Source organism: Sinohyriopsis cumingii, chromosome 14, assembly GCF_028554795.1.
Source record: "Sinohyriopsis cumingii isolate HCF-2022 chromosome 14, ASM2855479v2, whole genome shotgun sequence".
In the NCBI taxonomy this organism is placed as follows: Eukaryota; Metazoa; Mollusca; class Bivalvia; order Unionida; family Unionidae; genus Sinohyriopsis; species Sinohyriopsis cumingii.
In genome coordinates, this window is record NC_142974.1 from 100,483,286 (window position 1) to 100,510,897 (window position 27,612).

At 36.4% G+C, this 27,612-nt stretch overlaps 2 protein-coding genes across 8 annotated transcripts in view; one reads left to right on the top strand and one right to left on the bottom strand.

Annotated features, from left to right (window-relative positions):
* Positions 1 to 1,886: 1,886 nt before the first annotated feature.
* LOC149784488 (uncharacterized) overlaps positions 1,887 to 27,612 on the bottom strand; it is a 139,787-nt gene continuing 114,061 nt past the window's right edge. The window contains exons 2-5 of one of the 7 annotated variants that reach the window (XM_089932570.1): positions 27,363 to 27,488; positions 15,874 to 16,002; positions 12,239 to 12,388; positions 1,887 to 8,926 (exon numbers count right to left, since the gene is read on the bottom strand). In XM_089932570.1, the coding sequence (XP_089788696.1) occupies positions 8,225 to 8,926; positions 12,239 to 12,388; positions 15,874 to 16,002; positions 27,363 to 27,467 (1,086 nt within the window). In that variant the 5' untranslated portion in view covers positions 27,468 to 27,488 and the 3' untranslated portion in view covers positions 1,887 to 8,224. Of the gene's footprint in view, positions 8,927 to 12,238; positions 12,389 to 15,873; positions 16,003 to 17,280; positions 17,521 to 17,541; positions 17,864 to 18,143; positions 18,317 to 18,649; positions 18,735 to 27,362; positions 27,489 to 27,612 lie in introns of those variants that run through there. The other 6 variants (XM_089932573.1, XM_089932574.1, XM_089932576.1 and 3 more) reach the window with 6 other exon arrangements.
* LOC149784489 (uncharacterized) lies at positions 18,457 to 24,223 on the top strand. The gene is made up of 4 exons (XM_089932577.1): positions 18,457 to 18,548; positions 22,325 to 22,493; positions 23,448 to 23,650; positions 24,138 to 24,223. The coding sequence occupies exons 2-4, from the start codon at positions 22,364 to 22,366 to the stop codon at positions 24,147 to 24,149; spliced, it is 345 nt and encodes a 114-aa protein (XP_089788703.1). The 5' UTR covers positions 18,457 to 18,548; positions 22,325 to 22,363; the 3' UTR covers positions 24,150 to 24,223.

The following is a 27,612-nucleotide window of genomic DNA, read 5'->3' on the forward strand; positions in this document are numbered from 1 at the left end:
TGCAGTTATCCCGAGTCAAGGTCATTACCTGTAAATCAGCGAGCAGAACTATTGACAGTTATTTTTTACACAGCCAATTGTAGCAGCAGTCTATTTTCACCTTGCATTTGTCAGTCCAGGTAAATATTTTGTCAGGGAGATTGCACAACACATATCTTTACCTGTAAAAGTGCATTATCCAGCGGTCGGCAGAACTGTATACAGTTTATCACAGCCAATTGTAACCGTCTTATTGTATACACACTAGTAGCAGTCTATTTTCGTATCAACACTTCCGCGTTTGATTGTCAGTGCAAATAAATGTTATTTTTACAAAATCAGAACTTAAAATCTAGTTCAGAACTTAAAATCTAGCTCAGAACAGAATTCAGCTGCCAAGCTCTGTCAAGTTACCTATATGATGTTCTTTAAATCTTATATCTTCAGATTGCGATCGGTGGCACAGTGGTTAGCTCAGCTGACTTTCGTCCCAGTGACATTTCACTGTCTTCGGATCGAATCTCGACACAGACAAATTAGGTCGACGGTGCCGATATAGTTTGACTTTTATATATAGGTTGGGGGGGCCACAGCAAAGGCCCCTCATGTACATATCCTCCTCCTCATGTTAAATCATGGGGTGACGTTTTTTTTTCACGAGGGGGGTGGTATGTACATGAAAACACAGACAGCCTTCTCAATACTCTACATTTCACCTCGCTTTCGCTTAGGGAATTCGCTGGAGGTATGTCTGTGAATACGCCCCCCCCAAATTAAACATTTGCCTTGGATGCAGAAAGCTCTACGTCACATGGGTCCCATTCAGAAAGAATGTGGCCACGATCACGAAGGATGCCGAGAATCGACAAGAAACGATCTGTAAGACAAAAGTCTCCAAAAATAAAATCTTGGGACAAAAAGTCTGAAAGGACCTCGTGAAAAAGGCCAGTGCAAGACCCATGATTGATAACCGCTCATCAAGAAACTGTTTAGCTTTTATTTTAAATTGATAATTATATAAATATGAACTACGAAAATATCAACCAAGTAACTGCTGCTATTAAAAAATTACAAGAAAATAAAATTAATATATCTGATGACTTAAATCCTGAAAAAATCATGTCTGATTTTGAAGCGTTATATCAGGCTACATTGGAAGGTCGGTATATTTTGCCTGCTCAATATAAATTTATAAAGAGAATGCAAACTGTTGTATAAATCACTAGCCACAATACAAGAACAGCAACTAGATGAATTTGTCTCTCTGTCCCGTGCAATAGAAAAAATCAGGTTAGTGTTATCCCAAAAGTACAAGGTCAGAAAGGTAATCGGTACGCGTGTAAGACAACTGAAAAAATTATGTCAGATTGTGAGTTAAATCCACTTGATGAAATCAAGAATGAAATTACTGGGAAATGAAGTCGGGTACATGGAAATGAAATCAAAAGTAGAAGTCTCGTACTGACAGAAAAAAAATATTTTACCCGCATTTTTTTAACCCACATTAATCTGACCTGCATCAATCCGATAGGTTATTTTCACTTGTATCATCTGCATCTGGATTTGGATCAATTTGATCCATAGGGTTAAATATTATTTCCTTAAGCTGACTAAGTGTAATACAAGAATGTGCGTAATTTAAAATCTGATCTCTGTTACATGTGATCATACAAATACGTTTTTGCTGCAGTTCATCTAACTGTTCCTGCGTTAATAAAAAGTCTTCATTACCGAATACATCAATAACCAAATTAACTGTGCAGACCGGGGATTGCATAAACACCTCCTTGATGTATTTTTCAAGCGCTTGCTTGTCGTGAATAAAAACCTTCACATGCTGGTACATATATGATACTCATTTGATTAACTAGAAATCAGGGTCTGTCAGGAATAAAATTCTTCACAGCTATATTTTTTTTTTTTACTGAATTTATGCAGCGGTTGATTTTTATGATTCTGAGGTATATTAACCCTGCGGAATTGACAATTTTTCAGTAAAAAATCCCTGTCAGATAATCAAAAAGAAATTTTATGTTTCATGGAAAATGGATGATTTTTCATGACCATGCTGGGATAATTGCCTTTCGGAATCAGTAAAATGGATGATTTTGTTGACCATGCTGGGGTAATTGCCTTTCGGAATCAGTAAAATGGATGATTTTGTTGACCATGCTGGGGTAATTGCCTTTCGGAATCAGTAAAATGGATGATTTTTCAGTAAAAAAATCCGTCAGATAATCAATTTTATTATTATAAGAAATTTTAGGTTTCATGGAAATTTGATGATTTTTCATGACCATGCTGGGGTAATTGCCTTTTGGAATCAGTAGAACGGATGATTTTCATGACCCTGTAGGGGGAATTACCCTGCAGAATTAGCAACACGGATGATTTTCATGACCCTGCTGGGGTAACTGCCTTTCAGAATGAGAAATTTGACAATTTTTCAGTAAAAAATAAATTTCTTAGATAGTAAAACACCCTGACTTTCAGGATTTATTTTTGAAGATTGAAAATCCTTAAGATTTCACAAGCAAATTAATATGCAGAGTTTCGTGTCTTAAATCCAGAAGGTGGTTAGATTGGTCTGTTAGTTTGAAATTTATTCTTGATGACAGTGGATTATAACACTGCAGATGAACCTGATTGATCGGCTCTTGCACAATCAAATATCCAGGTGGGTCTTTCAGGGTGAATGAATAAAGAACAAATCCTTGCTGGGCTTGTTTTGATACTTGTTTTGTTGTGTCCATGCTGTAGCTGCCATCAATGACATCGCACACAAGATTGACCGCGACCACAGGGGTTATATTTACGCAGGGATACATGCCGGCCTATCCCTTCAGTGTCATTGTTGTGTCGGAGAATAGTTGCTGGTGGTAGTGTTTTTCTCCACGCAGCGAGTATGTCAGGAAAGAACTCATCAGTGAGATCATTGACGGATTTTTTTTAGTTCATCTGGGTTATATCCGGGAAATTTAAAATTTGGCAGTGTAGCTTCTGTCAGCGCGCATGCAGTTAAAAATTGTTGTTTAGAGATACTCCTCTCGGTAATTATTGCTCCAAGTAATCACCGGTGAATGTATTCTATGTCGGATACAAGCTGATTTAATACTTCCACACGTTTAATGATTTCGCTACGTGAGTTTTCAAAAAGATGGTCTTGGAAACTTTGCCGTGGTCGTTGCAGTTGTGTTTTATGTTCTTGATTAATAATTTTAAAATGCTCAGTGATCTGACTTAAAATAATCTCAATACCTGCTTCTTCAGCTTGACGTTTTTCAGAAACAAACTCCCATATCATATTATCCTTGTCGCGAAATACAAATTTGTCATCCAATTTCGCTTGCTTCATACGATCCATCACCGTCTTGTACAATGGTGCCATATCGTGATACGAAGTCTTATCCGTGACATAATCAGACTTTTTCGGTTCTGGTGGTATCGGTGGTGTTGGTGGTGGGATTTCAGGCCATCCTAACACTGTTCTGATCGAACTCGGATATATATCTACGGCGTAGTCTGGGGTGCCTATTTCAATCGCAGAAGACATAGTTGGTTCATGAATATTTATTGTTATCTTGGATTCTTTTCCTGTAATATTTTTTATCCGACGCTGTAATTCCTCATTGATTTCTTTGATTTGATAAGACCCAGTTGGTATCCCAATGACATCCCAGTCGGGAGTACCATCTTCTTTATTTTTATGTGCAAACACGAACGAATTATTCGCTGGTAATCCACCAAACGATTTTGATCTGATACTGGGCCAACTGTGATATACTCGTAATTGTGCTAGTGCAATTTCTTTTATGGGAATCGCAGTTGGAAAATTAATACTAAATTCAGGGTTAGTCGAAATTACCGTTATCATTGAAATTCTTCTCGGGGTTGTATTTTTGATTATCTGTTGAAGTAATTCCATCGTTATTTATTTTTGTTGTTTTTAAATGGCGAGTGCAGTCTTCGTATATCTTAACCATCAACGCGAATTCGGAATCTGATAGTGTTGTATCATCAATGCTTGATGATATCAGCGGCGATAATTTTGAGTATGCGGCTGTGGCTGTGTTTTATTGCATGACATAATCCTGGTATTTTGTGCTCATGCACGAGGATATTTTTTTTGCAATTATATTAAAAAACCCTGCAATGGCAGTTGATGAAGAGACGATTATTACAACAATTGTTACTGGTGTTAGTGCTGATAATACTACTCCGGTGGATGCAACTAATGCGGATACCGAGTACACTAACGCGTCCAGGATGACTACTCGTCGTTTATATTTTTTTAACTTTTAGGTTGTATTTGTTGATGAGGGTTTTTAACTCTGATTGCCATTCACGCACTTGATCATATCTATATTGTTGTGCATCCAGTGTTGTTGTTGATGCTGTCATTGACTTCGTCAAGAGGGTCATTTATTATCATATGCAGTAACCAATTCAGGTGTTTCTTCGGTTCCTTTATTTATATTACAGTGACAACCCCGGAAAACCTGTTGGTGGAATGTCGCCAGGGATAATTTTTGAAAATCTCAAACTCCTCCTTGGAAAACACAGACAGTCTGTGCACACCAGTGACTGCTGTGGTATATCTGATATTATTTTCCGGGGTCCATGTTGCTTTTCCGGATGATAGCGTGTATACCATGTTTTTAATCTGCGCAGGGACAACCCCAGATGGAATTTTAATCAGATTAGTTTTATTAACGATATCAGGAATTCCACTTATAACATCCTCAAGTGTTTTTCTGACTGCGTCCAGGCTATTTTGAGAGTTTCTACGAAATTTTAAAAACAGTTATGTGATCGCTATGCTCACTCTGCAACGTGGATATTTTATGGTTAATGGTGCCGTGGTTAATGTCTACATATCTTTTTGTCACTGCATCTTCGGGAGATGTTGGAGCCACTAATGCTGTTATCTTGTTCCATTTCATGTTGAGTTCACCTGTCATTGTGTCACCGGTATTTTTTAAGCGATTAGTTACACTTGCTGCAATTTGATCTCTGATGGTTGTAAACGACATACTTGAGTCTCTGATTTTTCCGCTGTCAGTTAACACAGGAATGTTATCTGGGACAGCTCCAAGAACCATGCGAACTACGTTATTCCATTTGATATTGCTGGTTTTAAGTTTTCCGTATCGGTCCTGAAAAATAACAACCTTATCTGGGTCTATCCCGATCAGGCTTAAAAGATTATCGATTTCATCTTTGGTTGCATATTTTGATAAATCTATATCAGTGAGTTTCAATTTTCTGTTGAGAAGAGATCTTCCGTAAATATCAACCATTATTTGATAGGAAACTGTTTAAATTGACCTGCGGTATACTCATGCATGACTTTATGAGGCGGCTTGGATGATTTTGATATCACGGTGAGAACATTTAATATTTCACGACCACATATCGGTGGATCGGTCAGTGTCTGTGTTGGTAGCATTGAGTACCAAACTGGGGTTGGAGTTGGAGCACTTCGTACTCTGTGCACATATTTCAGGAATTCAACTGGCGGTGCTAACCCATACGAATCGAAATAGATAATTCCACGTGGATCGATTGCGTAAGCAACCCAGTGAATTCCTGGACCATTACTGTTATAGAGATTAATAATTCCGGTTTCTGGATTATTCGGTTGTTGTGGTAATTGATCTTGCATAAAGACGCCTTTGAAATTTTTTATATTTAATTGTTTAGCAGCATCGAGCAAATCAAAATTTGACATCGGTGAAAACACTTTGTGTTTTTAGAACCGTTTTGGGTACCATGAAGGCGGAGTTCCTGGAAGTCTGAGACCTCATCCTTTTTTTTGTATCCTTTTCCAGTTGCCTTCTTTAATGCCATTCCAGCAGCTGTTCCAACTACTTTAGCGACAGCTGGGGCAGCAGCAGCTATCAGCGCTGGTATTGCTGTGAGAAGTGGAAATATACCACCTGATTTAATCATATCCTTGATAGCTTTTGGAGCGAAATCAAGTTGAACTCCAGTTTTTGCTTGCTTCGCTTTATCGAAATGTTTTAGTTGGGTTTTAGTCAGCGATAACCTGTTTGGACCGCCGCCAGAGATTTGATCGTTTTTTAGTGTTATCGCTGCCCCACATACTTTTGCATTTTTCGATGGCAATTTCTTTACCTGACCAAAAGTCAGAGTGACATTAACGTGACTATATGACATTTTATAATAAATGCGATTGATCTAATTGTCTACATGTTTTCGGAAAACTACATGTTTTCCACTGGTGCATCAACGATTCTCATTCGGCCACTAATACCTTCAAGTAGCATTGCTTTGTTACTGAGTATGACCACGATTGCTTTGCAGGGATCATAAACAACTGGAGGACCAGCCGTGATTTGGGGTAGGGCGCCGATATGAGCTCGAAAGTATATATCGACGACAGACTGCTTGGATAAATCGAGATGCTCCAATGGGAAGTAATAAATTGGATATAGATTTGTAAAATCAAGCTGTGATATCTGCGTCCCAGTATCTATATTTGTATTACACGCCAAGAACGTCAGCCAACGATGATACGCACGCGCTACATGATTTTGTGTAAAATTTAGTGATACATCTTCAGATGGTTCTTGTTGCCCATTTATTCTCAACGAGATATCAGTAACATCAAGTTTGTCAAATATCATATGAGATCGTTTTTGGTTATTTTCCCGGTTTTTACCAACAAAAATATGTCATGGCGCAGAAATACCCTGTTGTGATGCTATATGCCAAGTAAACAAACCCGCGGAAGAAATTTGAGCGGAATCTGTGGTCACTGTTAACCACGATAACAATGATTTACCACCTTGATTCATAAAAGAAAGTAATCACAGTTCTTCCGTGATCGAGGGAGTTAATACCGGCATCCACAGTGAAAGTTTTGTTATCTCTACTTTGCCAGCAAGAGCAGCATCAGCATCACCAGCAGCAACAACACCAACTCCTCGCCAGATCGCATCATTATCATTTTCTTTTCTGTAAAGCACGGTTGTGTGTTTAACTCCAAAGATAACCCTTCTAAAATCTCTGCAAAATCCAAAGATATGGGTTAGTGGAATCGCACACGAAAAATTTCTACTGTCTCCTGACAACATTGCTTGGCGTGTTGCAAATCCTAAGTTGTAAGTCCCGGAAATGCTTTTTATAATTTCAAAATCAGCACCTGGTCTAGCTTCACGATCTGGGTGGTCAGCTTCATGCTGATTATCAACTGCAGTAGCCCTTGGCATAAATAACTTGATATACTGAATATGGTCGGCGTTGTCGGTGATATCCTTAGCAAACAACATCGATGGGCCAGCCGATCTTGAGTAGTGGTCAGAGTATCTTGCTAGACCAATTATTGTTGTAGCAATATCAACATCACTTTGAATCGATTCGACATTTTTTCCATCAATCATGTAAGTGGCGCTATTAAATAATGCCATAATTCCATTATTGACAAAACCAACTCGGACATTGGGATCGTAGTTATTACCATTCGTCTTCACAAGTTTACCTTCTACTTCAATAAAAGCCTCATGGGGTAGAAAATATCTATTTGTATCATGAACTTGAAGTTTGATACGCCCTCATTTATTTGGTTCTTTTGCATCATAGGAATAAAATACACAATCGCGCACTGAGTAATCTTGCTCGACCGGCTCATCCATGTTAAATGCTGTGTCGAATATGCCCTTGAACATTTTATACTATTGCGTGTATTTTCAAAATTGTGATTATCTTCGTCGAACATGAAGTCCACTTCCTGCTATTAAATTCGCTGTTATATTTTTTTGTGCGTCAGATTCTAACGCTGCTAGTCTCTGATTTGCAGCTCGATTTATCACCTTACTAACCTCCACGGGCATAATTTTGGTACTCGGTAATTTCACCGGTGTTGATTTTTGTCTTATTAATCGTGCTAGTCTTTCTTTGATTGCCGAGAGCACGTTACCAGCAGCACTAACAATTGCACCAGGAGCTTTTTCACTAACAACATTAATGGCTTTCATCAATAATTGTTTTGCAAGAGGACCCAATTTTGGTGCTAACCCTGCAAATAATCGTTGAGTTACATCACCAAGTCCGTCTCCGTAAGCTGCTCTGTAGATTGGTAATCGTGAGTTTACTGCTCTGATCTGCACAGGTGTATGTCTGTTATATATGACCATGTTATGCTATTTACTATTGTTTAATCTCTGCAATCATCAACGAGTTCTCGGTAAATACCAGCATCCATGACACCACCTTGAAATAATCACCAACAGATATCAGCTGCTTCATTAATTATTTCTGGCGAGTTATTTCTTGCTCGTTTTCCTCCTATGAGAACTTCTAACCGCAAAACGTCATTGAAGATACTATCAGGGCAGGGAATACTTTCCAGACCTTTGCCAATAGTAGTGCTGGGTAGTCTTCGTTGTCGTTCTTCTTTGACTTTTTTCACAAATTTCAAGTATTTGGGATTATCTAGGTCAATAAGTAAATTTTCAGAAGTAAAATATACTGCAGCAGGCCACTGCTCACGTGTTACTTTTCCACGATATTCAGGTTTTAAATAAAGATGAGCTTGGTAATTCAAAGCAATACTGATTAAATGAGGTTTTGAAGGTGTTGGAAGATATTTTATGGAACGTTCGTTAAACATCTCTGCGGGATTCTTTGGTAAATCACCCCAGAATTGTTTTTGCTGTTTGCTGCAGTGGCTGAGGAAGTTGAAAGGAGGAATCTTCCTTTTTTCTTTTTCTTCAGGTATAGGAAAAACATCAGTGTGTGGAACAACAATATCAGGTTTTTTCTTTTTTCTCTCTTCTTTTTCATTTTTCTTTTGTTCTCGCTCTTTTTCTTTTTCTTCCAGTACTACTTCCCATTCTTTCTTTTTTTGTTCCTTTCTCTGTTGTTCTAGTTTTTTCTCTTCCTCTTGCCATTCTTTTTGCTTCGCAATATAATCTGCTGCTCCCTGTAAATAATAGAGGTAACTAGCGCTTGTTCTGTCTATTGGACCAATATCATCTTGAATTACTTTATACAACCAATCATACCACATGCTTCTTGCTACTTTGATATATTTGGGTTTTAAAATATCACCCTTGGTATTAAATCTTTCGGCAGCATACCTACCAAAATCAGCCGCACCCTGGGGTATTTCTAACTTATAAGATCGAATTTCTTCTAAACCCGCTTCAGTAAATCTCTCCCTAGGATCAGTTATCTTTTGTTTCTTTTCAGGTTCTCCAACAACACCTTCAAGTTCCCCAACAGCACCTTCAAGCTGAGGCTGAGCTGCAGCCATTTTTTCAGCAGTTTCTTTTAATACCTGAATAAGACTTTCTTGTTTCTCACCTGGTTCCTTTTTAGGTCCCCTGATAGCAGTTAAAACATCTCCAGTAACCGCGGTAATAGGTTTAAACAACTGTTCCGTTTCCGCTGCGTACTCAACTTGTGCTTCCTGTCGCGATTGCATTTTTTAAAAAGTCCTCTTTTACAGGGATATATTTCTTAAGTGCTTGTTCTTGCTCTCTAGCTAGTCTAGCTGTGTAGGATTCCGAGTGTGCCATTATTTGGTATAGCAATTTTTAATTCAGAGCAGCAGGGAGGGCGACGCTCTCAACACGTCACCGACGATCGCACAATTTTTTTTATACGATTTTTTGCAATCCCCAGGAGGTCTTAATTTGCAAAAACACAGGTGAACCAATTAGAGTCTGTTCGCCCTCCCTGCTGCTAGCTCAGACCTTCAAATGATTTGTGTATTGCTGCAAAAGGAGCTTCTCTACAAGATGAAAGACAACCAACATATGTTGAAAAAAAAAACATGAGTGTTTTTGAGGTTCCAGTGTGTCATTATTTTTTGAACCAGTGACTCTTGTGAAGATTCTTAAATTATTTTTTTTTAGATTAAGAAAATAACATATAACTAATAAAGCTCAGTAACTATTATTCATTATAGTTATTTTATTTAGCTGAGGTACGCTCTGCACTTTCACACTTAAACTTGTGAGAATAATAGTCGTTACGCTAATCTCCCTGATTTGGACCCAATCTCCCTGATTTTGAACACAAATATCCCTGATTTGGTTCCAGAAAATTTTGCATGTATGCAGCAGCATAGTTAATCCATCAAAAATTACCTAGACAGACACTACAGGAGGCCTGTATGAAAAACATGTAACACGCACTCATCTAATTCTTGTACTCGATTGCATGTACAATACAATTAACCAGCTGCAGGCAGCATTTCACAATATAAAACCCCTGCATTTGGTATTTGCATGGCATGTCCCGTAGATGAAAGGTCTTTAAAGGACATATTCAAAGCAACCAGACATTGGTCATTGCAGTTCTAAAATATCATTTTATGAACTTTGTTTTGATTTGTGTATCTGGTAACCTGCCAAAATATATAAAATTCAAACGTAACTAGGTCTAGTTTCCTGATTATTTTTTTGTCAATAAAGCTACTGCTTTCTAAGCTTAATACTCAAAGTTGTCTGGTCTCAGACGATCAATGTATTTTACTAAGTACGTTTGATCACTGTATACCCATTATGTTTAAAACTCAATAACCACAAAAGAAAATGTGTGAAAACTTCTTCCCTTGACTTCTAAAAATACCATGCAACTAAGCGACTGCCCAAGGGTCTGTACTGGAGATGTGCATCAATTATAGATAACCATTGCCTAATTTGCTACCTGTTCTTAATAGAAAATATCATTTGTTTTAAATTTATAGAGGTAAGCTTGGTACTACAATGGGTAAATATCTGCATTTACAGTGACATGTTTAGGCATCATTTCAATGTCTGAAAACTTTCCGCTTCAACATGCAACCACATCTTTCCAAGTCCAACCACTGAGAAGCTAAGAGACACGGAATGTCAGAATTTGTGTTAATTTATCATCTGGTCAGGGAATGTTATAGTTGCCCAAGGTCACTCGTATTTTCAAGATTGAAACTTTATTGATACATTGTCATGCCAAAGGGAAGTTGCTGCCATATATTTCTTTAAGTATGCAATTACTTTTTGAAAGAAAAATGTTGCCAACTTGCACGTGCACTGAGTATTTTAAGTGTGTCCAAGAATTGGAAATCTTACCAAAATAGATCTTTTAGTACGAAACTCATTAGAAATATGGACATTTTGAATTCTTCTTTCAAATGCAAGAGAGATATATTTTTTTCTGAAAGTACTTGTGCACTTACAAAAATATCTGGTAGTCTTAACTTTGGCTGGCAATCTCTTAATAAATCTCCACAGTCCTCAAAATATTGATGAGCTGGGGCAAGCATAAAAAAAAAATGATGAGAGTTATTCAATATAAGATGGCCAATCGGATATGTGTGGGGGGTGGCAGAAAACTCATAGCAGTGTGCTGTTCTAATGGCACTGACAGGAAAGCTGTGGGCCAAATTTTCAATAATGTCTTAAAGCTACTAGCCCATAGATACACTGTTGCATAGCTTAATGTGTAATTGCTTTTTTTGTGCCAACTTTATTCTAATGCCTTTCCCTCATCAAGTAAATCCAGGCACAATCAAGTGATTGCATCATGCAAATTACCATTTCACTTCTTCAAAGAGCAATCATACCAGATTTATTGATTGTATTTAATGACCTCTACATGAACCAACATGAACATGCATGTCAGGTTTAGTCAGAAATAATAACAAGCAGTTGTCTAATGGCTGGTGAACAATGTGCTGTCATAATCTTGAGGCATCAGGGCTCCAAGTCTAATGTACAGGTTGCAGAATGACTAACTACTTAATAATGCAGTCGCCATTTACAAACAGTTGGCCTCCAAATTACACTGCGAAAAGCAAATTGAAATATCAGCATTGATTCTTATATAGGTCATGTGAGAAATGTCTTCCATGGTAGTTTTTTTTTTGTAGTGCATGACTGATAGGTAAATTTTTAGCCATGATACAAGCCCTCAGGTTAGATATCAATGAGTTTGAACCTTATATTTTGTCACCAGCCGATGACTGTTCTGCAAAATTGACTTGTCAATTAGAACTTTTGGTCAAAATTTCAAGCAATTTACTCAGAACTTGGAGCCCTAGATACACAAATGATAATTCCATTAAGTGTCAGCAGAAATGGTTAAATACATATTTAAGGTATGTCTGATGCCAAAGCCATCAACAACTATCACCTTAAGAAGGACATATTCCATACCATTTACTCAAGGGGACATGTTAATAAATAATATTACTTCATCTCCAAGTCCATTTACATTGTGTTATACAGTCTAGAGGTTTTCATACCAGTGGCATGATGACTTGTGATGCAGAAGAGCTGAACTGAGGTGGTGGCATGAACATGATTTGTTGTTGAGCCTGTAACCCCTGGCTTGGCTGAGGTCGCCTTCTTTGGTATCCTGATGGATGCATGCTTGACTGATTGTAATATTGCTGCTGAAAAAAAAAATCAAGCAAAATTCTCTAATAGATAAATCAAGCAAAATCTAACGATGACTTTTTAATATATAAATAACTGATGGCCATAAAAAAATATACAGTACCAAGACTACGGAAACTACATCAGTATTCCTCAAATGACTGGGGTCTTACTCTGTATAGTCATTTTGTTCCTCCAAGTTCAATTTTTCCACAAATTGTAACGTTCAGACAAATTCGAATAGACTCAATTTAAAATCAAAAAATTCTTGTATGCTCTTGCAACTTTTCTATCATTTTAAAACAAGGATATACTTCTTCCTCCCAAGATTAACAGCTCATGACGAAAATGAACTGGAAGACTTCAGACATAAAAGCTGGATGTCTCATTTTCAGTTGAGAAGGGAAAAACAAAAACCTTATGATCTCAACCCTAACCACATTTATATACAGTAGAACTCAAACTGCTTAAAAACAAATATTAAATTGTGTATACCATGTGCATAATGAATATGCAATGTGGAAATATAGAATAATGCAAAAATTATTATCCAGTCTCAGCAACTAGGAATTCAGATGTTCTATATGTATATCTGAAAGGGTAATATCATCAATGACTGGCAGGAAAATATATTCTACTTGAATTTTCAAGAACACATTAAAAGAGGAGTTATTTAAATCAAGTCTGTAACAGATGCTTATAATAATATTGTAAAAACATGTCAAATCAGTCACATTAAACTTCTTTTTTTGGGGCAATCCAGTTATCACCATGTTTTAAAAGACCAGGTGCAATGCAAGTAACCTTGTTTATTTGAGTACTTCAAAAATCTATCAAACTTTCTTAGCTACGAGCCTAACAATTGAAAGCATTTTTAAAAGACCAGGTGCAATGCAAATAATCTTGTTTATTTGAGTACTTCAAATATCTGTCAAACTTTCTTAGCTATGAGCCTAACAATTGAAAGCATTAGTGAGTATTTAAAAATTGTATGGCACCCATTTCAAATTTTAGGGCACCAATCCATAACAATTTGGTCACGAATGACACCATTTGCACAAAACAGTGACAAACGGAGGTTTTAGTTAAGCAAAATTAAGAGCAATACTTGTAACAAGTGTCCCTCATTGGGTCTTGCACTCCAAATACAGAGAAATTTCCAGAGCTCAAGACCATTCTGATGGTCTTCAGCAATTAATGATTTTCAAATTAGCTGCTGTGGTGGGCATATTGTCAGACTGTCATTTTCATTTAGAACCAACAAGACATCAATATAAATCATTTGGTAGAAACAACGTGTTCATATGACTTTCTGTTCTCAAGAGGTTTAGATGAGATTTTCAAAATGGGTGCAATGGTGGCCATATTTGATATCAGAGCTACATGATTTTCAATCTAGACCAACTAGACATCATAAGGAGTCTTCTGGTTAAAACCAAATGTCCATGCAACTTTTCACTAAGAAACAGCAACAGATTTTCAGGAGGCTACAATGAAGGCCATGTTAAACATCTGATCTACACAAGTTTTATTTTTCTAAGCAGACATTATATAAAGGCTTTTGGTTAAAACCACGTCAATATGACTTCAACTTAGGAACAGCAACAAAATGTTTTCAAAACGGCTGTCATGGTGGCCATATTGTATGTCAGATCTTCACAATTTTCATTTAAGACCTGACCTGCAAACCCCAGCAAGACCTTCTCAGTAAGGCGGTCAACTGTTTTTCAAGTTGGACCCGTTTTCAGTAAGGTGAAACAAAATATCATGTACTGCTTTTGTCAAGCTAGAAAACGTCCATTTAAAAGTCTAGAAGTGTGATTCAAAATAGATGCAGCGATGGTAAACATTGTGTTCAACTGTAAAGTTTGTCAGGTTTACTTGAGCCTTCACTGCCTCCAGTAGAGTTTCACAATTTGCAATTCCAAACTCTTGGGAGCTCAATGGCTTCTTCATACCTCAAAATCTGACATAGTGCTTTAAAACAATTTCATGTTGGCTGTGGTGACAGTAAATATCTTACCCACATGTCCACTAAATGTAGCTGTTGCCCTTCATAACTTCCAAGAATCTGCATATTCCCTTTCTTCTGTACTATTAAAACTACTAGGTTTAATGTCCCTTTCATCTTGATTGCCATTTAATAAAAATAAGGAACAGCGTGATCATGCAAAATTTACATAAAAATATACACAGTTTAAAGCATCAGAGGTTCTAGGGCACCGAGTGGTCTAAAGCGCTTTCTGTTACGGATCGCTGCCATCTCACCTGTCTGTGTGGGTTCGAGTCTCAGATTCGGCCAATGTGCAATGTGAGAAATCTTGCCAGTAGCTTCTCGTGGGTCGGGGGGTTCTTTCTGGGGTTTTCCCGGGTTCTTCCTCCACCATTAATACTGGCCGCCATGTATAGCCTATCATGTGCTGAAAAATGGCATTAAAGCCTACAACAACAGCATCTATATAAGACATGGATCCAAATCATACATGGACAAGCCAGTATCCAGATTATAACACAACCATATTTCCGTAATTTGTGCTCTTATTCCATATACCCGTATTTTAAGAGTCATTTCCAAGAAATCTGCGACACAATCGTACAGGTTGGCAGGTCTGAGGACCAGGAGAAGTCTGAAAATCATGATGTTATATAATCATCAAAGTGCAGCAATAACAAGATTTTCAAGATGGTTGCTGTTGCACCATTTTCATTCAAGGCCAATTAGAACATGGGACTAATGCATGTAAAAATTGTCATGGTAATCCTCCAAATAGGGTAAGCGGAGTAGTGACAACAAACTAGTTCTAACAGATGGCCGGACATTAGATGAAAGACCGTAACAGAAGCAATTCTGGGTAAAAACCTGGGAAATCACTCAATATTGTATAAAGTTCACCTCTCATATTCATCTAAAAAAATTTATCAAAGAATTATGGGTCTTTTAATTTCATATCCTCCATCTAGGAAATTACTTGCAGCATGTGTGCTGGGTTCATAAACCGTAAATCACAGCAATTTTTTGTGACACCATAACCACCCTATGGTTATTGTTGGATGCCAGATGCTGTTATGTGTACAGAGCTATGCTACCAGAGAAGGTGCAGCAACATACACCTTGCAATGTCACTGAAGGAAGAGAAATAGGTCACTGTAATCTACATTTCCACAAGGGCAATAGTTTTTCTCAAATAAAACAATTTCATGGCTGAACTTTCAAGTGTTTAAGAAACTATGAAAATGCAAGAACTTCAAATGATTAGTCAAACATAACAGTTGTGACCTCCTTTTGCATGTGATGAGCAGTACCATCCAGAAGAAATCCATCAATCAGGTTCACAACATGCCAGAGTGTACAAACTTAGCTAAATGCAAAGCTTTATGTTTAAACCTATGCCGACAGAAAGCATCTTAAAAAATGTATGTCTCTCAGGCTAGAATAAATACGACAAAGATTATTACATAAACAGATGAAGACCACCATCTCTTTGTAAAACTGACTACTTACTTGTCTTACGCCTGAACTCTGATACATAGACATGGCTGCTTGTGAGGTGTTACCCCCTGCTGGCATACGAGGAGCAGCGTATGCTTGCTTGTTTAGATCTTGCGCATAACCAAACTGGGGGACAAGTTGCTGAGAAAAAAAATTAATAAGTATTACTTTGCTAATGACAATTGAACAAATATCAGCCTACCTTTACCATATCAGGATTTTAATACGTGTCTGAACAACTATCCCATTTATAATTGTTATTCTGAGACAGGAGTTCAGGAGTGTTGTTTTCCCCTTTCCCATACACTGCTTTTGTGAAACAATATCAGCCAATCAATCCCCATATGCTTCTTTGTGCATTTGTCATTATGCCAACTTGGTATATGCTCAAGGCAAGCAACATGCACCAAAGCTCAACAAAAGTCCTTCAAAGGGACTGACACATTCTAGCTGAAATTTAATTCCAGGTAATCATGACCATTTCTTTTTAATTAATAAGCCCATCTGACATTTTAAACTATCAAATAAGCCACTGTAGCAGTCATAATGGATGTATTGGCACTGTTTTCATTTAGGACGAACTCGATAACATTACAAGACTTCAGCCAATCTGAAAACTGAGTCTGGAGAATTAGTAAAAATATCTACAACATGTGCTCTATGGCAGCCAATTGAAACACTGACATTTGCATTCAGAATTATCGATCATAATTTGCCTTCTCCAGTGTTATCATCCATAGGCCGAACGATTTACCTGGCTACTTTTACTTCACACCTAGCTACTAAAATATCCTCATTCTAGTGAAAACCCCATGTTAATATAGTTTTCCATCAGAATCTCAATTTTAAACATAGTTGCCATGATGGGCATAATGGATGACAGATTAGTACCAAACAGACTTTGCAGGTCTTCTGATTAAGCAGGGACAAAGTTTTAAAGTTATTTACTGTGGTGGCCATACTGGATAAAGATCTGCTCAATTTTTAATTTAACATCAACTAGTCATCGTAACAAATTTGCCAGAGGAGGAATTTTAAGATGGCTGCTACTAGGTTCATACAGGACTTTCACCATTGAACTTGAAAACATTTTAAAAACATTTGCATGCTCTCTTTCTACAGCTGTACCGATTAATCGGCCATACTCATAATCGGGCTGATTATTAGAACAATCAGTATAATTGGTATCGGCAGAAATAATCTGTGCCGATGTAAACAAACTTCCAAATTATATATTCAATCATAAAATTCAACTTGACATGGCTTGAATTTTAAATCAGAATTAAATAGTGGAAACTAAGGAATAAACATCTGATCTGGGGGTTAATTGAAAGACAATATATTCTTAAAAGTAAATACTTTTTAACACACTGGCTGTAAACCACCACTGATTGTCTGCACACAACAAATTATCAATACCATTCATGCACTCATCCCAATCACAGCAGCCAACCAGCCAATGAGGTCTTATGTGGCTGTTGAACTTGATTTGTTGTGGTTGAGGCTACGAACTGATCCCCTATCATGTAATGGAGCAACAAAAAATCATCACTAAAGTTAGAAAAACAAGCAGTATAAAAATCTACTACATAAGTATAATCATGTTGTGAAAGAAGTTTGGCTTATTTTGAATTTATTAAGCCCTTATACGATAAAAAAAACTGGCATGGTTACACTAACCTCATCCTGTCTGCCATGACAGATAACGCCAGACTCTCGCTGTTACCCCTTTTCTACGTAATGGGTCGTCCATTAATTATGTCAACAAAATGGGGGGAGGATTTTTTAAGAAGTTTGACAATTGTTGACATGGGGGAGGGGGGAATTCAAGATAAATTGACGTCAACAATGTTATTTTTTACAAAAAGTCAGCCACTATGCTCATTATAACAATTGAGGAACATTTGGCTTCCCTACGGGAAGATGATAGAAGCTAACATATAAACTCTCGATTTTTTCATGAATTCAAAGTGTTATAAATTTGAAATCTGTTAAACAAGTTTAAACAATATTAAAATTTATTTGCCATATAAAATATTGTTAGTTTGAAGGGGGGGGGGGGTCAAATTTTATTAGGGGGGTCACTGAAAGTTTGACAGTTCTTGACAAGGGGGGGGGAGGGAGGTAAAAAAAAAACTGCCTAAAAATTGTTGACATAATTAATGGACGTCCCCTAAGGCTTGCCAGATCATATTTGTATATTCTACTCTATAGTATTATCACTCAAGTGGCGAATAATCGCTTCTTGGTGGAATTTCAAAGTTGAAGATAACTGTATTTACTTTTAATGCGCTGAATTTCTGACCCAAACGGCGCCAAATTTTAACAGCGATTTGTTTACGTTTCCAAATAGGGCGTCAGTGTCCTTATATGGCACACAAAAAACTAGGCTGAGAACGTAAGTAACTTGAACTAATATGGCGGACGATCTAAACAAATATCTCGGCTAAAAAAGGTAAACGAGATTTTACAACTATTTCTACAATGATTTTCGATACTTCCGGTATTAAATAAGATGAGGACTACTCAATTTATTGGATTTTATGCAAGGAATATGTTTAAAGAATTATTATTAGCCTAAAAAATGCGCCGGGTGTGAATCACATCCGGCTTGCTCCAACAGTGTTTTGCAGTGCACATCCGCGAGAAGAACCGGAAGTCCACAGCTAGAACCACTGCCGGACATAGTACACAATTAATTTTACTATATCTTCTCTACATTTGTTTCTCAGTACTGACCTTTCCACTGTGTGACAATCAATGCAAATCATATGTTAATCTAAAATACCTTAAAAGATGACTTCACGGTGAAGTTCTTGTCAAAGGTTGACCTGCTCTTTTTTTAGATTATTGACTGTCAACATAACAGCATGTAAGGTGGCGCTCACCAGATAATATGTACTTTTGAGAGAGTGACGTATGTAAGGTGAAGTAGTTCGCATTTAAAACATGCACAGTGGAGAGAATGTTTGCATACCTCAATGCTACATTAATGTAATGTGGATGATATTTCTTTTGGATATTGTACTTTTGGAAATTTTACATGATTTAAGCACACTGCTAACTAAAATGACTGCTCCCTTGTGTTAAAAAATCAGTCTGAATTAGTCTAAAGTACACTATACATAGCAGCTATTAAAATAGGGAAAATGAATTTTGCCAGACTAGACAATACCAGCGTCTGAAAGTGCAATGAATGAATTACCAAATATATAAAATGTAAAAAAAGTTATCGGCTCTTTTTTATACAATTGACCTCTGAAGTTCAGGAAGTGAAAATGATCAAGTAGAGCTAGCACTTTTTTGAAAGGTGCACATTTGAAGTAAGGCCAAGCTGTATACTCTATAACCCATAGTACACCCATCAATCATACACCAAAATAAAGGGAATTAAAGGTTCTTTGCATTATACCTAAGATATACAAGGTCTTTTTTAAATAGCCAGTATAACCAGTGAGGAAAGCCGGGGACATTCTTTTTCTTTAAATTCCTAACCCTATGCAAAATGCGAAACTGTATAGCGCCACCTTAAAGAAAATAAAAAAATGTTTGCAATTATTTTTTTTTATTTTCATATAATTATGTATGATGTTCTGAATGAAATGGTACATTCATATTGCATTTAAGCATGAAAATAAGCTAATTATGATCATTTTTCTCTTGCTTACATAATTTGCCATGAGGTATTTTTGTGTGAGTAGTGACCTTAATTATGGGGAAATTAGAAGACTTAGAATATAGGAATAGAGTCAACTTAAATTTAAAACTGTTGCAATAAGTGACAGAAATATATGGTGAAAATGTTTCTTTTCATTTATTTGCAATGAAATAAAAAAATAAATGATGAGAAAGTGAATTCGCTTCTTCCATATTAAACAATAGGCAAATATTTTACACTTTGACCTTTGACCTTTATGAAGCTGATGAGTTACCTCCCTTTTCTAATTGTAAAATTCATTGTTGATATCTCAGAAATAATTCTGGCTAGTTTCATGTTCCTATCATTCAGCATAACATTGGTTGCTATGTTTACAAAATGTAATGTGCATTCTTAAAATAGCTCACTTTTATCATGGGGGGGGTAGGCTGGACTTGTTAGAGACTCTGACACTCATAAATACTGTTCTGTGTGGAAAAAGGCAGGAGAATTATTCATAAGGATTGTTTTGATGCTTGCGACTTAAATGTTTCAGCCATATAAACATAATTAAATCATAAAAAAATAATACCTACATCTTCTTTATGGTGGCGCTCACCAGATAATATGTACTTTTGAGAGAGTGACGTATGTAAGGTGAAGTAGTTCGCATTTAAAACATGCACAGTGGAGAGAATGTTTGCATACCTCTATGCTACATTAATGTAATGTGGATGATATTTCTTTTGGATATTGTACTTTTGGAAATTTTACATGATTTAAGCACACTGCTAACTAAAATGACTGCTCCCTTGTGTTAAAAAGTCAGTCTGAATTAGTCTAAAGTACACTATACATAGCAGCTATTAAAATAGGGAAAATGAATTTTGCCAGACTAGACAATACCAGCGTCTGAAAGTGCAATGAATGAATTACCAAATATATAAAATGTAAAAAAAGTTATCGGCTCTTTTTTATACAATTGACCTCTGAAGTTCAGGAAGTGAAAATGACCAAGTAGAGCTAGCACTTTTTTGAAAGGTGCACATTTGAAGTAAGGCCAAGCTGTATACTCTATAACCCATAGTACACCCATCAATCATACACCAAAATAAAGGGAATTAAAGGTTCTTTGCATTATACCTAAGATATACAAGGTCTTTTTTAAATAGCCAGTATAACCAGTGAGGAAAGCCGGGGACATTCTTTTTCTTTAAATTCCTAACCCTATGCAAAATGCTGATCTTGTTTGGTATTTGTTTGTTTTTTATATTACTTTTATTTGTTTTATAATTTATTACAAATTGTATTTATTGTTTTGTTAATGTTGCTCAGAACATACAAATATTCATAAAGAGTATACCTAAGGAGAATGCTATTTGTTTGGAGTTTATAAGGTATTTGAAGTATACATTTTATTCAGTAATTTTATCTGTTTGCTTAAATAATAACAGCATGAAGCATCTGATCATAGGTCATATATATCCTCACTGTACACTGCATCATGAGAATTGTACATCATCATATAACATCCAGAATACTTTGTGAACACAATTGCTCAAAACATGCCTAACACAGACAAATGCAATTTGTGATGAATATATAAATGCCTTAGCTACATTCTGAGGCAAATTCTGCAATTTATACAATTTTTGTTATGGTTTTCAATATTTCGTTTACTAATACTTTTTGGAAGTATTCCTTGTAAATACACTTAGCAAGTATTGTAAATGGCTAAATTAAATTCTGTAGACATGTTGATATACATATGTATAGGATATGATACAATTTTCAGGCAATCATTTGTTCTTCTTTGTGATATTTTTCATCACTTCTTAACCTTTATATGAGGGGTCCCTAGTGTCCAAGTGGTCTAAAGTGCTTACTGTTACGGATCACTGCCATCCCATCCTCTGTCTGCATTGGTTCGATTCTTGGGTTCGGCCAATGTGGGTATGTGAGAAAGCTTGACAGTAGCTTCTCATGGGTCGGTGGTTATTTCTGGGTTTTTCCCGGGTTCTTCCTGCACCATTAATACTGGCCATGTATAGCCTATCTTGTGCTGAAAATTGGCATTAAACCCTACAACAACAACAACCTTTACATGAACATCATTGAAATTATTTCAGCAGTAATATACTGGAAGCTGTATAATGACACATAGCAGTTGGTCTGAAGATCACTGTCTGAGTGCCACCTAGGTGAGCAGACAACCTTTAGCTGTCATAACTAAAACTTATTGCCTGGGGGTGGGTGGGTGAGTTAGTGTTTATGATCCTAAGGTATTAGGATCAGACAAGTATTGTGAAAGAAACATTTTTTACTCCAAAATTTGGAATCCCTGATAATATTGGCATAGGAAAATCAGACCTCAGACTGTTGAACGTGATGTTTATGTTAAGTGTGTGTGCATCATTTATCAGTAACACAAAAAGAACTTGAAAATTTACATTTGTGTAACAAAACGGTATACTTTTTGTTGCTACAATGATTTGGCAACTCGGGGAAAGAAAATTGTTTTCATTGAGGCCATCAACCACAAATGAAGTCACTAATTGTTTAATGTTAACCTTGTTTAACTTTAAGCACTCGTGATATTTTATTTTTAATTTACAGACTTTATGATAAATTTCATCCATTTTATGTGCTGCTTTTTCAGTTCCTATATCTGTGGCACATTGCATTCATTATTTTAGTGAAGGAAACGTGTTCTTGATGCAATTTGTTATCACATTGATCAGTTAATATAACTATACATTTATGTACAGTTTTGTCAATAGATACATATGTACTAATGTATTTTATCTTTCTTTCCTTGTTTCTTAGCTCATCTCTGAAGGTTTGTCTTCAGTTGATGATGTGAGGATGCTGCTGGAGAGCTTCTGCCCAGAAGAAGTGTGGCAGAAATGTATCGATACAGAGAATCCAGAACAATTATCGACATTCTTATTACAAGAAGAGGCAAGATTAACAGCAAAACCTAATTGTTATGCAGGTGTGTGATGGCTGAAGAGCAGTTGAGTTGTGTTAAGTACTAGTGTTTGATGTAGATAGCAACAAATGTCTTGACTCCTACATTTTTCCAGAGAGTGGTACAAAAATTGTCAACATTACAATGATTTTTTATTTTTATTTCTTTCTTATTGTCGCTGTAACTTGTGAAATGTGAATATTAACTTTGACTATTATGGCTATTACAAAAGTGGCTGATAATTTCACTTTTCTGTCTTTCCATTTTGTCATTTTATGGCTCTGTTGTTCATTGTGTGCCTTTTTGTGTTTTTGTTTTACATATTTTGATTATGATTAATAGTGTCACTTTTTAAATTTTATTGTTTTTAGTTTCTTTCATTATTAATTCGTTTTTGAATAGAATCCATTCAGTATATTTACTTCAAAATGTAACATAAATCTACACAATGTTTACTATCTTCACACTCTGGTTGATACAGTAAAACACTTGAAAAAAAAAAATATTTTTTGTTTTGAGAAGGTTTCCATTCACTGAGGATTTCATATGTGTAAAGATTTATATTTATATGGTATAACAAGTTTCGTTTTGATGGTTTTCACTCTTTTTAAAAATTAATCCTTAGTGTCACACAAAATAGGTATAAGAGTTCAATAGTCACGTTTTACATGTCAAGTAAACTTATCATATGCTTGAAGTACATATATCAGTTCCTAATTCTGTTGAAATTAATATTCAGTAACTAGCTTTTGAAATGCAATTTAACCAGTTACCTGTTATGAACTAAAGCAGTTGAATATAAAAAATGATCATGCCTTAACATCCAGTCAAATGAGCATGTTTGATTATAGTTGTATAATCTTTACTATGCATGCATGTATCAATTTGCATGCATGTATGTATGTATGTATTTATGTCAAATACTAATAATGAAACAGACCACTCTCCAGTTAAATTATATTAATATTTTTTACATAGGGCCCATTCAGGTGCATTTTCTGGCAGGCTACCTGGATCAGAAGATCCAAATGCACTCAATCAACAAACTTAAAGGGTACAATGAGTGCATTCACCCTTGTACTTGCCAGCAGCAGACAATTACTAAGGATCCAATTCATATCCTGTGGATAAATAAAGCTGGGGATGAGGTGGGGCATGTTGTTCCCTTGATTCCCATCCAGGTATATCTTCTGTTTATCTGTTTTGCTGTCTGCTAATGCTTTCAGTTGTATGTCTATATTTTCTCAATTTACATTTTCCTGCTGATGTATTCTTTTACGGGCGCACTACTGTCTTTCGTTGCCTCATACTTATATTATAGAGTCGTAACATTGTATACCGCGTGCAAAAGTTTGTTTACACCTGCTCATCAGGAAACCGACTTTATGCTAATTTCAATTCAATATTACTCTGTTTTATAATTATCCAGGTGACATGGTGTTATGTATAATTATAATGGATATGTTCTATAGCATTATAAAGGTCAGTACATAAACACTGATAACCATCCATCATATTCTACACCTTCTGTCCAATAATGTCAGTATGAATGAATATTTATATTTACATATTTTATATTGTTATGATAACAGAGCGACCTGAGAATAACAGGGAGAAAGACATAACAGTTTGATGTTCTATAACTTTTATCATATTCATATATTTCAGGATAACCCTTAACCAAAAGAGGACCAAAGTTGGTATGGGGTGTGTTTAATTTGAATGTAAAACTGGATTAAAAATATTAAAGTGAATTTCGCTCATCATTCATTTATACCCATTAAAATGATCTTGAAATGTATTCACACAATTTTATAATCCTTGACCTTAGCACTATACAAATATCCTTTCCTGACACTTCGCTCTATCACCTGACACATACCTTCACCTTAGCACCAGGCTTATTTATTTCCTAGACTTTAGCACCAGAGTTATGTACTCACCAAATATTAGAACCAGATGTATAGATGTTTTGGTCCTATAGTTAATTGCTGGAAGTGAGTGTAAACCTTTTGGGGAAACATTTTCCTCCAATGACTACCCAAGTACTTTACTGAATACTTTGTCAATTTGCATCATGACTGCTACACATCAAAATGGAATATAGATGGGTCTTAGTACAGTAACAATATTTAAACAAATTTGTTAATAAAATCTTCCAAAAAAGGATGACCTCTAGAAATTTTATAAAATATACCACAGTTCAATTTATGCCCTCTTCTTTAACTACCATATAGAAAACAAAGCAATTGTAATTTAAATTAAATTAAAAATTCAAACGTGTTTCCTAGTCATTTCTTTGTTTATACCCTTATTTAAACATAGTCATCTTCAATTGTTTTATCCATCATTTTATCCAAATCATTGCTGCAAGACAAATGGTATCATTCAAAACCCAGATGCTGCAATAAAAGGACACATCAATATGATTTTCATATTATATAACATGTATTAATACCGTCTGCACCGGCGACCAAGGGGGTATATAAACCTCTCGCTGACAAAATAAAGTGATTAGTTGAAGAAATGTATCAACCATATCAGCAGATAGGGTGGGTGGGGGTAGGCACCACATTCTTTCAGTTTTCACTTTATAACAATATTTTATCGTAAGTTAAGGCAATATTCTGCATGATATCTGACAGATTCCACAAACCACAGAGAGCCGAATCAATCTCTACCCTAGAACCAAAAGTATATACTTCCTGGACCCTAGCACCAGACGTATATGCATCATATAACCTAGCACCAGACATATATACCTCCTAGACCTTATCACCAGTCATATATACTTCATAGATCAAAGCACCAGTCATATATACTTCATAGACCCTAGCACCAGACGTATATGCATCCTAGAACCTAGCACTAGATATATATACTTAAAAGATCATAGCACCAGATGAATATACTTCCTAGACCCTAGCACCTGACGTATATGCATCATACAACCTAGCACCAGATGTATTTACTTCCTAGACCTTATCACCAGTCATATATACTTCCTAGACCCTATCACCAGTCATATATACTTCATAGACCCTAGTACCAGACGTATATGCATCCTAGAACCTAGCACCAGACATACATACTTCATAGATGATAGCACCAGACATATACTTCCTAGACCCTAGCACCAGATGAACATAATTCCTAGACCCTAGCACCAGACGTATAAGCATCAAAGACCCTAGCACCAGATGAATATACTTCATAGACCCTAGCACCAAACGTATGTGCATCCTTGACCCTAACTCCAGATGTATATACTTCCTAGACCTTATCACCAGTGATATATACTTCATAGATCATAGCACCAGACATATATACTTCACAGATCATAGCACCAGGCATATATCTTTCATAGACCCTAACACTAGATTTATATGCAACCTAGCACCAGACATACATACTTCATAGATGATGGCACCAGACATGTATACTTCCTAGATCCTAGCACCAGACGTATATGCATCCTAGAACCTAGCACCAGATATACATACTTCATAGATGATAGCACCAGACATGTATACTTCCTAGACCCTAGCACCAGACGTATATGCATCCTAGCACCAGATGAACATACTTCATAGACCCTAGCACCAGACCTATAAGCGTCCAAGACCCTAGCACTAGACATATATACTTCATAGGCCCTAACACCATACGTATATTCATCAAAGAACCTAGCACCAGACATATATACTTCCTAGACCCTAACACCAGATGTATATGCATCCTAGACCATAGCACCAGATGAACATACTTCCTAGACCCTAGCACTAGACGTATAAGCGTCCAAGACCCTGGCACTAGACATATATACTTCATAGACCCTAACACCAGATGTATATGTATCCTAGACCCTAGCACCAGACGCATAAGTGTCCAAGACCCTAGCACCAGATGAACATACTTCCTAGACCCTAGCACCAGACGTATATGCATCCTAGCACCAGATGAACATAATTCCTAGACCCTAGCACCTGACGTATAAGCGTCCAAGACCCTAGCACTAGACATATACACTTCATAGACCCTAACACCAGATGTATATGCATCCTAGACCCTAGCACCTGACGTATAAGCGTCCAAGACCCTAGCACCAGATGAACATACTTCCTAGACCATAGCACCAGACGTATATGCATCCTAGAACCAAGCACCAGACGTATATGCGTCCTAGGACCAGATGAACATAATTCCTAGACCCTAGCACCAGACGTATAAGCGTCCAAGACCCTAGCACTAGACATATATACTTCATAGACCCTAACACCAGATGTATATGCATCCTAGACCCTAGCACCTGACATATAAACGTCCAAGACCCTAGCACCAGATGAACATACTTCCTAGACCATAGCACCAGACATATATACTTCCTAGACCCTAACACCAGATGTATATGCATCCTAGACCATAGCACCAGATGGACATACTTCCTAGACCCTAGCACCAGACGTATAAGCGTCCAAGACCCTAGCACTAGACATATATACTTCATAGACCCTAACACAGATTTTAACATACAAAATAACGATACATGCAGATTTAATGTTATACAACTTATTTTGAAGATGATGGCAATCTTACCAACTTTTGGAAAATTTTGGTGTCAACTGTGTGCACTAAAGCAAGTATGAAACTAGTTCTTATAATCAACAACAACATCTCAACTATAACTTCATTCAAAAAAACTGAAAAACATACGTTGCTCGTAATAGGTCAAGCGACTGAATATGCACAAACATTTGTAGAAATATAACTAAATGATATGCATTTACATAGTGATGCATTTTATAGTTTCCAACCCTAAAAATAATCAAAATATGAGCAAAATCAGAATGAAGAACATACAACTGCAATAACGTACAGGTAGAAATGCATTACCAGTGTGGTTAAACCAATGCAAAGCATCAACTGCAAACTGTGTCCTTGCAAAGAAAACAGGATCTCTATTGAGACAGTAAGCATGCAAGTTGCAGGCATTGTCATAAATTACTGCCTCTGGAGCAACTGAAACAAAAAGAAAACAAAATAATGAAGCCAATGAAAGACACCTTCATCAACTAGAGATCACCATGATCATGATTTTTCACTATTTCATTTATCTTTGTGACTGTGATACCATAATTTCTTA